General features: G+C 47.8%; 3 protein-coding genes and 1 non-coding gene across 4 annotated transcripts; 2 read left to right on the forward strand and 2 right to left on the reverse strand.

The window, feature by feature from the left end:
• Positions 1–107: 107 nt before the first annotated feature.
• On the reverse strand, positions 108–1549 carry F5B22DRAFT_554044 (uncharacterized protein). The gene is made up of 3 exons (XM_047972988.1): positions 1484–1549; positions 1307–1417; positions 108–1202 (listed from the first exon to the last, which is right to left on the reverse strand). The coding sequence occupies exon 3, from the start codon at positions 1185–1187 to the stop codon at positions 186–188; it is 1002 nt and encodes a 333-aa protein (XP_047825219.1). The 5' UTR covers positions 1188–1202; positions 1307–1417; positions 1484–1549; the 3' UTR covers positions 108–185.
• Positions 1550–6860: 5311 nt separating this feature from the next.
• On the forward strand, positions 6861–7988 carry F5B22DRAFT_629574 (ribosome-assembly protein 3-domain-containing protein). The gene has a single exon (XM_047976492.1). It carries the CDS (start codon positions 7175–7177, stop codon positions 7430–7432), a length of 258 nt encoding a protein of 85 aa, XP_047825220.1. The 5' UTR covers positions 6861–7174; the 3' UTR covers positions 7433–7988.
• A 63-nt stretch (positions 7989–8051) lies between these two features.
• Positions 8052–8151, forward strand: F5B22DRAFT_t197. Its single transcript has one exon. It is a non-coding gene; the product is annotated as a tRNA-Ser (tRNA).
• Positions 8152–8641: 490 nt separating this feature from the next.
• On the reverse strand, positions 8642–11102 carry F5B22DRAFT_662122 (uncharacterized protein; the record flags this gene model as incomplete). The annotated part of the gene is made up of 6 exons (XM_047980419.1): positions 8642–9191; positions 9255–9647; positions 9704–9895; positions 9955–10068; positions 10123–10787; positions 10847–11102. 6 exons carry the CDS (start codon positions 11100–11102, stop codon positions 9009–9011), a joined length of 1803 nt encoding a protein of 600 aa, XP_047825221.1. The 3' UTR covers positions 8642–9008.
• Positions 11103–14455: the final 3353 nt, after the last annotated feature.

A 14455-nucleotide genomic window follows, 5' to 3' on the forward strand; every position in this document is an offset into this window, starting at 1 on the left:
CTTCTTCCCGTCTTTTTCACTTTCGCTCGTTTGTTGTCGCTCCGCGGCGTTCCTTTGTGGCGTCCCACCCCCCCCCCCCCCCCCTCCACACCCCCCCCCCCCCCCCCCCCCCCCAAAAAAAAAGCCGATATGCCGATGATACGGTACCGAGTAAGCTTCCTGTTTTTTTTTTTAATGGTTTCTTTTTACTTCCCCATCCATAGTTCGTCCGACCGTGTCGAACTCGACCTATGAAGTGAACTGAAGGTATTGAAATTTGGACTAAAGTCGGAGAGAGGCGAGACTAGATCTCTGAAGCTCCCGCTGATGGGGCTATATGTTTCCACACCCGACGGTGGCTCAGCGGCGGAGAGCAAGACTGCATCGGCCATGCTCATCGGGCGCACTTCGTCCTCGACGGAAGGTGACGAAACGTGGGCGGTAGACTCACGCTCGCCTTGGTTCCACCACTGGTTCTCGAAGCCGTTGTCGACCGTCACCATGGCTGTCGATAGGGACTCTAGATCTCTCACCCTCTGTGGATCCTCGCTGTGACGTCTGTTGGGCGGAGACAGAGGCAGCGTCGTTGGAATGTTGGCGAACGGCGGCTCCTCTTCACCCCCGTCTTGATCGAACGGCCAGGCCGACAAAGACCACGGAAGGCCGTCCTCACCTAATCGAAAGCGTGCCGGGTTAGTCGGTAGGTCCTTCCATAGGTGGGGCGGATTCCTGGTGGTCCGCGCCGGACGGGGGAAAAGGGTGGCGGACGGGCCTCCTTCGTCATCGCTCCACGGGCCCTCATGAATGACGGGCGGCGCCGAGCTCCCGCGCTCGTTGCCAGCACGCCGCGAGTCTGCCCTGGGCTCTCTCGGCGGTGACGATGCGGCGGGATTGGCGGGGCGGGATTGATTGGGGCGACCACGGGGGCGCTCATAATCATGATAGTGATACCACTCGGCCCGCGACTGTCGTTGAGCGAAGTCCTGACGTCGGTGGTGATGGCGTGGCTCCTGGCGAGGGAAATGACCAGAGTCCCTCGCATTCTTCAGATGCTTAGAGGTGTAGCTGAGGGTGTGAGTCCGCGGGATGTGGCGATCGGACCACGAGACGCCAAAGCTCAGTTGCACGAAGAGTTGCGGTCGGCCCAGTGAGGATCGCTCATTGTCTATTGATTTCTGGGCGGGCAGAGGGTCCTGGTGCCTCGTCATGATGGCAGCGATGTCCTAGCAATTCGCAGCACTTCTTAGCACTTCTTCCGTCCGTCTCGAATTCTTCCTGGGGGTGGTTCGTTGGTTTGGCAGATGCAGGGTCGGGGCAGGTCAGCTACCTAAGTATACGGTTATACCTACTACTATATACTGCCTACCTTCCGTACCTACCTACACTCTGAACACAGGTACTGCCGAGGCGCCACCAGGATGCTATAATAAATACTTACCTAGTGGCCATGTACTTAGTAGATGTAGTAGGTAGGGAGGGGGTTATTTGAGTAGGTACTACATACTTAGTGAGGTGGTACTGTGATCGGTACTTGGACAGGATCTGGACAGGGAGGAGGTACATAGGTACATGTAGTAGTGTCTTGCTGTCGTCAGCCAATAGCGAGCAGACTGGTTTCAGCCGCTGAAACAATCCATGCGAGTACCGGTAGGTGAGTACCTACCTAGGTACCTAGTGCACTGAAAGTGACTACTATGTACCTACCTACCAGGTAGTAGATAACCTACATACAGTAGGTACCTCCATATGTACATAGGTATGTACTATATGGTACACCGACATTCCCTCACATTGCCGCGAAAACCCCCTCCGCCCCTCGAGCAAAGCTCCTGGAAGTGTTGTAGGTACATGTACAATATGTAGGTCATGTGGTATGTTGTACTCAGAATCAGAGTCTGAGAGTCTGGGAGTCTGGGAGTCTGAGGGGTTGCTTGGTCTTTCTTGGAAGACCGAGACCTTACCATACCTACCTATACAGTACCTAAGGACCTACCTATCAGTGCATCACTAGCATGAAGCGAGACCCATCATTCATTGGACTGGACTGGACTGGACCAACTGCACGAGCCTCGAACCGGAAGCTCGAACCTCGAACGCTCTGTTTGGTCCTTAGCAGACTTGGTACCTATGAGTGTCTGTCTACCTATGTAAGTAAGATGAGATCTGACCCAAGTACCGGGCACGCCGCTTTGAGGATCGCTGATTTGTGGCGTAAAAGCAAGTGCATACCTCTAAGTATCATCTTTCGCACCACTCTGCCCGGGAACTAAATGTAGCAGCACGAAAAGTGGCACTGCAACTTCAAGCGAAAGGCTGCCGAGCTTACTTACTTATTCTCCACATGAGATAGGTACTGTAGATGGCTACAATATGTATCTATACTGTGTGAACATAAGTAACGCGCGCAAGTCGAGATCCGAATGGGCTGTGCTCAGTCGCTGCTGAGGAGCAAAATGTCGCAGTACAGGCATGACGGAGTATCAAGTACCCTTACAATAGGTATAATAACAGTGGACTAAGTAGGAGGTAGAGACATGGGCCACCGACTTGCGATGAAATATCTCCGAAACTCGTCCCAATTTGCGGGTTCTGGCGTATCGCGCGCCGCTGCGTTCTTGGTTGGGCGAACCCTTGCAGCGAAACACGACCTGACAGGTACCAGGTGCCTGCGACGAACAGAAATCATACATAAGTACGATATGAATGTGGTGGGCAGCGCTTTCACATTCAATCCCTTCATCCTTTCAACAGCTCGCGCCTCATTGCGTACCCACAGTACATACTATTCCCAACAGTCTCTGGGCCGTTACATGTACATATGTGCATCTGTTGAGACCTCCTCTTACTTACGGACAAGTATTCTCAAGGTCATTGTACTGTGGTGTATTTATTTACTTACTATGTAGTAGATACTGCCCCAGTCGGCGCCGTCGCCAACGCCCCGAGGTCAGTGAAGTGTACCCTGCATGTGATCTTGCATGAGAATCACACCCCACTGCGTCTATACTCACGGAAATACATAGACAGTACACACGTACATCGTCCTCGCACACCCAAGGAATGATGTGCGCATAATCTGATTCGAAGGTACTGTGGTGTAGTCTAGGACACCCCACGGGAATCAAGGCAGGATGAAGGTGCTCAATCCACGATTTGATACACTAGCGATGACAGATACAAAGTAGGTTGAAATGATCAGGATCGCTGGCCACCAAGTTTCTACAGTAGTGTGAATTGTACTAGCCTAACATGGTGTAGGGCCAGAAGTCGCATTAACCGTTGAGACAGAGTCATGTCCAAGTACGCCATACTTAGGTTAGGTCATTAGTGTGTCTGACACGGACCCCTAGAAACATGAAAGGAAGACGTCGTATGTGCCTTCGGGTGTGTAAGTAAGTAAGTTCCCAGTCGGTTGAGTATTCAAGCCGCAGCATTAAGAAGGGTGTTATGCCGTGTCAACAGACGGTTCCTGTATAGAATGAGCCCCCTTCCCTCCAACTTATTAGGACGTACGGAGTAAACACAACTGCATAACTGACATTGATCTGTTGCTAGGATTTGTAGCTTGATGGGGCGCTACCGAAATAGCAACGGTCCGGGCTTGATTGACAATCCAACACAGCCACAGAAAAGTTATAACAGAGAGCTTTGCTATCATCCATCCTCCAGCATTCCTGTTCCTGTATGTCTTGATCATTTGAATTACTGTCATGTTCAAGCTTCTGCTCCTGCTGCCGATGCTATCTGTTAACACTATGATGACATGACAATCCAAAATCATGAAAACTCAGATTTGGAAGCCAAAAGGTGCCGCCATTGACTCCGTGCCGAGGCTTCTCATCCTTCGGCATCTGCTGGCCTAACTCGGCACCGGCAGGAGGATGGAATTCGCGAAGAATCCCTCCTATCTATATGTACTGTACGTTTTACTCTCTCCAGCTGCCTGCATGAGAATCGCTTGATACTATTACAGTACTATGTGGAGACAAGTACGGCAAAACTAAGGCTTCACAATCTTGGATAATCATGGATGAACACTTATTTGTATGTGTGGTTAGTATAAAACCCCCCCCGACTAACCCATAGTCTTAAGTTAGCTTAGCCCCATGGAAGCAGCGGAGCGGCCGTTTGTGGATTCCATTTCTAATCCGGGATTGAAGACTTCTTCTGATATGGCAAAAGATGTTACTTTCTGTTCTACGTATACTTTCTACATAGTACACTACTACATACATGGCTGGTGCAGAACCACTTGCCTGAAATTTGGCGCCAGACACCTATGAGCCTCTGCCTTCCATCTCGGCCCCGAGACCGAAAGAATAAAGGCTGGATTGCTCTGTGCGAAGGAGCATGGTTGCATAGTAGCGTAGTTTAGCGTTCTAATTCTATTGCCTCAATAAACACTCTTTCCTGGGATCTAACCGTCTCTGCTTCTTTGTTTGAATACCACTCTCTTGTACCTCAATACTGATGATCCTCCCAGAAATCTTTGCCATCGTATCACATTTGCTCTCATCAAGCTAATACATTATATATTTGGCACCTCACTAGATTCATATTTAGTGCCAGCCACTGTAAATAATGGTCCTGGTCCCCTCGTTTGTCTACATAGTACGTCCTCGTTAGTCCCATCGCGTGTCACAGTCTCCACAGACATCGGGGCGTCACATACAAACACCTTTAACGCATTGAACTGCTTTTTTTCATATTCTAGGGTCTGACATAACCCAAATCATGTGGCCGTATTCGGCCTTGAGTATGCCATAGTCTTACGTACCGAGCGATTCTATACACCACGGTGAATATTGTCTGACCCAAGTCGAACCCTCGTACACATATCCATATAAGCAACTTGACAGGGTCTATCCACACCGGGTACAGTAACTATACTAGCCGTGACGTATAGGAAAAGCGAAGCCATATAAGTTCTCATTTCGCCAATGAATAACAGCCGTTTGGAGGCGTAGGCATGGGCTCAGTCTGAATGAAGGATTAGATAGGTGAGATGAGACGTGAGGGAGGGGACGGGTGTTATATATCAGCTAACCTTAAAGAACCAAATTGTAGCATAGGTAGCCAGCACTACTTTAAAGTCTTGGCCTGAACTCAGGTCAATATGCCCGAAACTACCCTCGTTAGAGTCTTGTTCTTCCGCGACTTATATGATCCTGCATCAATGATACCTGTATAGTGGAACTGTAGTCGGTCCCGGTGAGCCCTTCAAAACTTGACACCATTCTGGGCGAGAATACCTCGATGTAATATGTTTTATTCACCTGACGACCTTCTCGTTGATTGAAACCTACATATTTGTCGCAGAGTTTCACAATTCTACATTTGATAATAGTTCTAACTTGAACTGAGGAGAATTAATTACGTATAATAAAGGGAGGTGACTGTGCTTGGAATCGAAGCTATTCAGACTATAATGATCAACTAGGCTATAGGAGTCCTTGATTAAACAGTTCCTTCCTGGCCTTGGTGACTTTACTCGACTCTATATATAGCTGGTCTGCCAGCCCTGACCACCTAGGTCTCTGGGGTCTGTTTCAAGAAGCGACGTCTGTATAACCTCACTTTTCAATATTGCCCAATATTGCCTGCATGTCTTGAAAGATCATGAACAGCCTGCAATGGTCCTCCGTGCGGCCGAAGTGCAAGGCGAACTGCATACTCAGCTGGCACAGAGGTTGTGCGTGGAACGTGTACGCAGAAAGCCCGCCTGAGTGAGTGGAATATGGACCAAGATTTATCGTTATTCTGTGAGAACATCAGGAGATTGTGGGTACAGGTTCTTCCAGCCTTCTTGCGGGCATGACGGCTGAATATATATATATAAAGGATATCTTTGTCGTTTTACAGCCCCGTGAAAAGGTGACAATCAAAGTAAAAGCCTATTTCGCCATGACAGCTTCAATGGCCATCGAAATCTATAACTATTGTTCCAGAAGGTACTGGCCATCTAGAACTGGAGACCTAGGGTATGTGAGTATCCTCAGCAGTCATTTTCGATATTCAAAATTACGGCTGGTAACAATCCGCTAGAATCATATATGGGGTGCACGCCAACCTGCTTTTCTAATGGAAATACAATCAGCATTTAGCAAACACAAAGCAAACAGAACAGGTGATCAACTGATGAAATTGATCTCGATATCGAAGTAAAAGCATCCCTTTGGACGAATAAGCGTTTATTTCTGTTAAATACTACAATATGGGCTGTTTAAGGATCTATACAATTTATGAAGTTGTGCGTCTGCTTGTACTCGAATTACTTCAATAAACAGCTTCGAATCATGTCCTCGGGAAACAAAGAAATGGCACCTCCCCAGTGGGCTCAATATAGCCGATGATTATAATGGAGGGGTTGATGGCATCGGTAACATCCCTCGTAAATTGCATTTTAATCACTCTCTCCTTGACTGACATAGCTATACCCGTAGCGAGGTTTAGAAATTTGGTGGCTCATCTATTACGTTGGCTTCCGAGTCATCATCACATGAACTCATGCCTTCATACTGAAACCGCCAGCATTCCCTAAGTCGCGGGCTGCCAGTTAGGAGCAAGAGCGGACGCTCTCTACCGGGGAGGATGGAATGGCTCCTTTGAAAAGCCCTTTCCTCGGTAGAGGATTGATGTCGCGAGCGCGCTTTTTACCCTCATTCTTGATTGCAAATTGTCGCTACTATCGCCATTCCTCCTCTGGTTCGATTGGGACTCAAGTAGGGGTTTCCCTTTTGTAGAGAAAAGCGAACCACTCTTCAATCTTCTGTTGTATGGTCGACAATCTGGGCGCTCCCATAGAGATCACTACCGTTTGCATGGTTACCCATTTAGATACCGAGAAGTCACCAGGCTAGAAAAAAAAAAAAAAGTTCATTGCTTCTATTTTGGGCTATTTCAGGAGAATAATTTATACAGAAGCTTGATACGATTGCGATGTCGCTGAAGAGAGGTTGTGAGTGGACACTGAATACAAGCATATTCCCCGATATATGAATAGACTGTATCCTAGGAGGTTACCTACCTACAATGTACTGTAGGTGAAGTCTTGGCCCCCTTCAACTTTGATAGAGCCAGCCCATGGCATTCATCAACCACTCGAGCTTTTCTCTAGACGGCGCAGCTCTCAAAGCCATAAAAAAACCAAGTCGAATCGCCACATCACATCACATCACATCGCAACACCAATAAGATGGGGACAACAGGAGACCAAAAGACAGCAATGGACTTCACCTCTTACTACCTGCAGCAGTCGACCAAAGAATTTGCCGAAGACCTGGACAAGATTCGCAACGCTGACGATTTCAAGGGCGATGCGCTACCCATGCTGATCAGGTCGTTGCAGCAGGGCACTTCTATGTTCTCAGCAGCAGACCAGAAGAGGATTGTGAAAGCCAAGCAGACTGGTCCAGTCAGCGAAGGGACCGATGGCGAGAAGGAATCCGCGTGAGCGATGATAAAAGTGCGGTTTGCGAGACTTCGAGAAGCTGTGCCGATGGTATTGGGATTTGATTGAGCCGCGTGGTGTGCGGATGAAGCACCATTGCCATAACAAGGCGAATACATCTGTTTTCAGACGCTATGCTTGTATGTATTCACACCCTCCGTACATTTTTTTCGTGACTAGCGATTGACTAGAGTAGTACGCAGGCTCTTCTCTTGCTACTGGACACGCAAGGACGTCTGAGATGATCGATGTTGAATGGACGGGCTAGGCGGAGATTACTTTCCCACTTGTTGCTTGTCTACCCCGTATTAGTTCGTATATACATAGCATGCCACGCTCCATTCAGTTTAGGTGGGTTTAGGATACAAATGAAAACGTGCACGCATCTTCTATCGTAGTGAGCCGGGTTCTTACGATAAAGTTGTCTAGCTCTTAGGCTACATAGCCCAGAGGAATTGAATACCAGAATCTGCCAGAGGTCGTGACCATCATAGGCGATGACACATGCTATTCAGAAATATAGTGGCATGTAGCTCTAGACTAAACCGATAATCAAAAAATCTGTAACGGCCCCGCTTTGCTAAGTTCTTGGTATCAAATACGGGCTCAAAGCAACAATCAAGGCATGTTGCCAGAGTGGTTAATGGGTGAGACTTGAATTCAATTGCGAATTAAGCCATCTCATGACTTCGGTCGCGTAGGTTCAAATCCTGCACATGTCGTTTACTTTTGGCGCTGCTCATAACAGCTATTCGATTTCTTAAACATTCTAGGAAGAGTCATTTGTATTTTTCTATTTATTTTATTTTACATTCCCGTACTATTAATTCAATTTCTCCTTTCCATCGAAATTCAATGTACTTATGTACTTAGCAACCATGGTAGAACTACCCCCGATTTTCTCATCTTTCTATACTCCTTTTAAGCAAATATCATACCGTAGTTACCTTCATTGCCACCTGTTATTGTCCTACATAGAGAGGAAGTCCCATGTTCTCTACTTCGCTTACACAGCCATGAACTACACTTTTCCACTCATGCTTAAAATCACACTACACTATCTTGCAAGGGTTATAAATATAAGGATGTAAGGTATATCCATACTACCATATCATATGGAGGTATATATACTGAAGCTGCCCTCACCCTATCCCTTTCATTCTCGCATCTCCCGTAATTCGTCTCGCATTACCACTGGCCGTCCCCAAGAACCTTAAGATGCACATCCTAGGCACCGCCCTGCATCCACCCAGCAAGCCATATCCAAAAGGGTATCATTTCCATATAAATATAACAACCCCAACTTTGATAATAACCACATTGAATATTTGGTATCAGCCCCAAGAGAAAAGAGTGGAGGGAAAAAAAAAAAAAAACCGAACCAAAGGGTATATGTAGCAGGACCGTTCTAATGACAATACCGTCATCCAACACCGCTGGAGAATAGAGCAAATCTCGTATGCTGAACTGCTCAACTTTATGCAAATGTCGCAAGCCCGTGTATACATGGGGTGGACGGTATCATGTAAGCTCGTAAATCGTTTTGAATCTGACCATACCTGTTGCTTTCTCTGCATCTTCATTTTCTTGATCGGAGGTTCCAGTTCTCGGTGCGACTAGATTCTCGGCGAACAGCCCACCCCTTGAAAGCGAGCAGGAGGACAATCCACGCCATAAGAACGCCAACCAATCCCATGGTCACAGTGTAGAAGAACATGGCATCAAGGTCATAGTGAACCATACCCGCGACTGTATCACCGCTCTGTTGAACTGGATTAGCTTTTCCTGTGATCCGGTCAGATTCTGAGGGCGGCTCCGGACTTACGCTTGCCATGAAGATGGTGCCACCCGAGATCAGCCCGAAGGCCGTTAGCAGCTCCGTCGGTGGTCGGGATGGAAGCACGGAACGCGGCGGCTTCAAGTAGAGAAGCACATATGTAAAACCTCGCGCGAAAGAAGCGCCCGTCAACAAGTTACCCCACTGCTTGTGAACCATGCTTGAGATCATGGATTGTTGTGTATGAGAGCTCATCATGATGCCTAGTAAGAGGATGACAAGAGCAGGAATGGGATTAATGGAGAACTCGTATTGTCGCGGAGGATCGAGAGCGGCACGCTCTTCGTCGCTGTAGGCATGACTAGGGTGCGAGATTAATGCTTCTGTTGTTGTTGTGTTGAGTAGGTCGCGAATACGAGTCGACTCGATCAGCATGGCTAGCTATGCACCCTGTCAGTACTCGTTACAGCATGAGAGCTATTTAAGTGCGAACATACCAAACCGCCTCCAATGAAGAGAACGGTAATCGAGACATGCTCGAGATCTTGAGGGCTGAAATTGGAATCGCTGCTACCTAGGTGCTCTAGAAAAATGTTTGTTGCGCCGTAGGTGAAAATGAGCGCGCCCTCAACGAACTCGGCACTCGGCCGCCACTTTTGCGAACTCTGTTTAGGGCGAACATTCCAAGCCTGGGTCCTTTGGTTAGTATGTTGCGGCTGACATGGATTCAAAGCAAACTTCGACTCACCCAACCGAGCTCTCCAAAGCTGCCAGTCCATCGGCCTAACGTTAAAATGCCATACCAGAAGAAGATACCGCCCTTGATCCAATGCGCCAATCCGCTGAAGATTTCGTGACCCTCCTGCGATCGAAGTCAGTAAATCTGGCAAGGAGACTTCCTAGTATCCCAACCTACAAAGAAGCGCGCATATGTAATAAGCCCGGTGCATAGAGTGATATAGCCTAGGATAAGAATTGTGCGGTCTACAAAGTTGTAACCAAACATGATGACTTTCCAGGCCTTACCGGAGATTCTGCCAGCAATCTTAGTAATGAACGACTGCGAAGCATTCGAAGAGTGAAGCTCGGCGGATCTGTATATAAGATCGTCTTCTTCTTCCTCGTAATGCCTGTGTCGGTCGCCAAGCTCAATCGGCGATTCATGACCAACCATTGTCGACAGCGACGCACTTCGAAGTGATTCCGTGTTTCGTTCCGTTCCCTGACCACTGTCATCAGAATGTCGGTGCGACGAGGGAAAAATGCTCTGGTTTAGACGATGGTGTTCAGCCATAGCTTCTGTTGATACAGGTATAAATGATTGTTCCTCCTCTTTCCCGCGTCCCAGGCGGGATGTCTTGCTCATCATACCAGCAACTCGTCCTACAAGACCAACAAGAACCTGAGCGCCCACAACCCAAGTGACGAGCCAACCGAGCTTATGGTGTGCATTGTTTGGATACAAGTCTGGTGTGTTGGCATTATAAATGATACTAATCAAGACTCCGATCGCATTCGTGAGGAGGAATACGAACTGAGCGGCAAGGGTATATCGAGATCGCGCGATAGAAAGCATAACAGCTGTTGGTTTCTTGTTACTAACAATCCCTCGTCGTTCAAGAATGGGACGAGGCGCATACCTGTTGGGAGCACAAAAACCCACCCAATGACCATGATTCCAATGTGCGCATAGATGGCAGAAACATGTTCAGGGTGCGCAAAATACGTGGGAGGATATGAATCGGGTTCAGGCTTGGGATCTTCGCCGCCTGTTCCGTCGTGACCGTCCATGTTCATCGCATCTTCGTCGCCGCCGTGTGCAAAAACCGTGGGAAGAGCGCCCGTAATAGCTAGCAAAGCTAAGAACCTCAAAACTTGTATGGTGATCGACCGCATGGTGCCCCTACTCCAAAGGTGTTTGACTATCACTGGGTGCACAACACGGCCTTTTCGCAGCCTTCGGGGACGATCAAGTCCAATGACAATGACTGAGACAATGGCTGCAAACGAACAGACTCGCAGGGTTTAGCACATTCCTGCTGGATTTCGAAATACCCCACGAAACGGATAAGGTCTATGCTGTCCAGTGTCTTGGAGAACTAGCTATCTACACGAGAGACAGGGCTCAAGATGATGAACCAGTTCCTAACTGCGGCCACGATGCCGAGTGGTATGCTCGTTCACGATGCGAGATGATCGCGGGCAAGACGCCGGTCCGTAAGCGGGTGTCTATTCAGGTTGTGAATTAATAATACTAGGAACAGTTCAAATCGAAGGAAGCAAGTAATGCAGATAGATTAATGTCAGGTGGACCACCCAGGTACGGTGGTGGGTAGTAGTACCTAATTAATGAGGTGGTAGATTAGGTGGGAAGGGAACAGCATGGCGATGGAGAGAAGGCAAGGGCGGGCCTCCACCTATATAGGGTATACATGGTAGCTGGAGGCTTTGTTTTACAAGTTGGCATGATACAGTAACATTTCGCTATGCTGGCGATGCATGCCGGCATCGTCGGAGGTTCCTGGGACCTGCTGGGTCGCGTAGGCGAGGCTCCCACAGCCTAGCGTGTGCCAAGGGTGTCTGAGGGGAGCCACCAAGAGCTCCCAAGGGTTACCAAGAGGGCGACCAAGAGGGCGACCAGGAAGCTCTCACCAAATCCGGGCTGTTGCTTGGGACTCGGCGATGGTGTTGGCTGTCTGGCAGCTTGCTTACCTACCTACCTACCCTGCACCTGACTGGCCCGGGTAGTGCTGCTGTGTAGGTCGGCCGAGCTGTATCTGCCTCCTCCTGCTTAGTAGTAGTAGTGTGTGTGTGTGTGTGTGTGTGTGTGTGTGTGTGTAGATAGGTAGTCAGGTAGGTAGGTACGGTAGGCCCTCGGGGCCAAGGACATGGTCCGAAGCTTCCGGGCTTGCCATGGTCGTCAGATTTAGACAGAATATGAAAGAAGCAAGATGGGGTCGTCACCAGACTGCTGACCGCCGCACACTTACCGACGACTTGTCAAGCGCACAGGCATGGATGACAGCATCGAACCACACACATCACACTACCCTACATACCTATACATACATATGTAGGTACCTATCTACCGGTTCTAGATGTACATCCAGTGCCCAGCGCCGACCCACACATGCATAAGACTAGGTACCTTAGGCATGTAGGTATAGGTAGTAAATGATCTTGCACTGATGCTGCCCTAGGTACTACATAAGAGATAGATAACAGAGAATACAGAAGTATGTAGGTAGGTATGTAGGTATGCATGTAGCGACGCTGGACAGGCAGGTCGTGTACAGATCCAGGTTGTGTGACGGGTGGAATGCAAGTCAAATATGTACCTACCTAGTCAGATAGGTACCCACCTGCTGCACTAGGGCCTATAGCTACTAATTAAGCGCCTGGCGGCCGCATCCGTCAATGATGATCGTCATGACTCACGGCTGCTTGTGCCGGATCAATATCTACCTACCTACTTACGTAGGTAGTGTAGTATCTGGTAGGTACAGTAGTATACCAGTTGCTGTATACGTAGGTCCTTACCTTAAATCACTGCATCATGCAGTGACATGTCCCAGGCTGGGCACTAACATCCCCGCCATGGCACTTTGTGGTCGGCTCTCGCTTAGGCGATAGCGAGGTACCCTGTAGTGTAATAAGGCCTTTGTTCAGACTCACTACAAGGTGAACATGCAGGTGGGGACCTGAGTGCTTAGTTCCTAAACTATTCCGGATTGTCATCGCGGCCGGCGGCATCATACCGTTAGAATGGTGAGAAAAAAAAGGGAAAAAAAGAAAAGTAGTGTACTTCGTAAACGGAGGACCGGACAGAACCGGAGTTTAAACCTAAAGAGCCGAAAGCGAGATAGGCATATACACTTAGATAGTGTACCATGCATCGGTTCATTTATACAGGCTGGTACACGAATCACGCGAGCGATCGAGATGGCAGATGCATACCAGGTAATCCGACCCGAGCCTAATAGAAAAATTATCCGTGAACAATAGCTCTCTCATTAGAAGCTAGGTATCATGAGCATATCTCCGTAGAGAGCGTTCGGAGCTACTGATGTGTATTGCCGATTATGTCTGTGTACCAGATTGTTTGAGGGAAGAGGTGACTATTACCGAGGTAGGTAGCTTCTTGTTTAAAAGTACCATACAGTAGTCGGGGTATTAACAAAGCTGAATGAATATATATATATATATATATAGTATGCAGAGTTAATCTGCTGGTTCTTCAGATTAGATGTTTTACTTACTTATATTAAATAGTTAGTAGTTCACGTCTTGCCTGTCACTAACTAGGTACTGTATGTAGGTAGTACTTACTTGCAAAACTCACGATTGCGCAATACTGCAAGGAACTAGGTTCGTAATTTTCATGGGTTAGGTGATGTTGTCAGGTTAACCATTAATCTCAGTTAGTGACACACATACTAGGTACTGTGTACCTACCGTCTACCCCTTGGGCTGATCACAAGATACAAGGCGCTCAACATGGAATACTTACAACAGTCGCTCAAAACCCACGTAGATTCAAGCTTAATGACTAGGTACCTATCTACCTTTGTAAACGTTTCCCCCAATAGTTTATCATATGAAAAAAAAAAAAAAAAAAAAAAAAAAAAAGGCTACAGTAGTTGCAATGGAGCTAATCTCAATCTAGTGTACAATACACTTTGTAAAGTAGGTAAGGTAGTCTTGATATAGGGTTGTGCCAGATGACATACCTACACTAGCATGACACTACCAATGGACTGCCGGATGAGTGTGCTGGCATGCATATAAGTACATGGCAATAAGGCGCAGGAGGTAACATAGGTACTTACTTAGATATCTGCACAAGATATTATCTGCCTTTCGTGCAGTACTGTCCGCAAGTTGAGGAATTCATGAGCTGCCCTTGGTGGAAGGGGATTCTCGAAATGAATAAGTCACCACCTGTACAGTAGTAGGTAGGGCTGGCTTTCAATGATTAACATGATAGTTGGAGACCATTTTGCACAAGTTTTCTCGGAATGACCTCCGGGCACACTAGGTACACTACACCGAACGTGGGTAGGAAGCCCACCCCGAGTCCATGAATAAAGAATTTCCTGGCGGATTGTATCATACTAACTACCATACCTACTGTATGTACAACAGGCTACAAGCCAGGTAAATGATCCGACCCTGAAGCCTTACTGAGCAATCACGTCTAGTGTCGTTCCACACTGAGATGTACCGAGCGAACAGGCACGCGAAGATAA

This window comes from Xylaria bambusicola (assembly GCF_022495145.1).
Source record: "Xylaria bambusicola strain CBS 139988 unplaced genomic scaffold F5B22scaffold_83, whole genome shotgun sequence".
NCBI lineage: Eukaryota > Fungi > Ascomycota > Sordariomycetes > Xylariales > Xylariaceae > Xylaria > Xylaria bambusicola.

Bases quoted from the DNA above. Each gene is read 5' to 3' on its own strand.
- F5B22DRAFT_554044 (XM_047972988.1), bottom strand. From the start codon at position 1,187: ATGACGAGGCACCAGGACCCTCTGCCCGCCCAGAAATCAATAGACAAT.
- F5B22DRAFT_629574 (XM_047976492.1), top strand. From the start codon at position 7,175: ATGGGGACAACAGGAGACCAAAAGACAGCAATGGACTTCACCTCTTAC.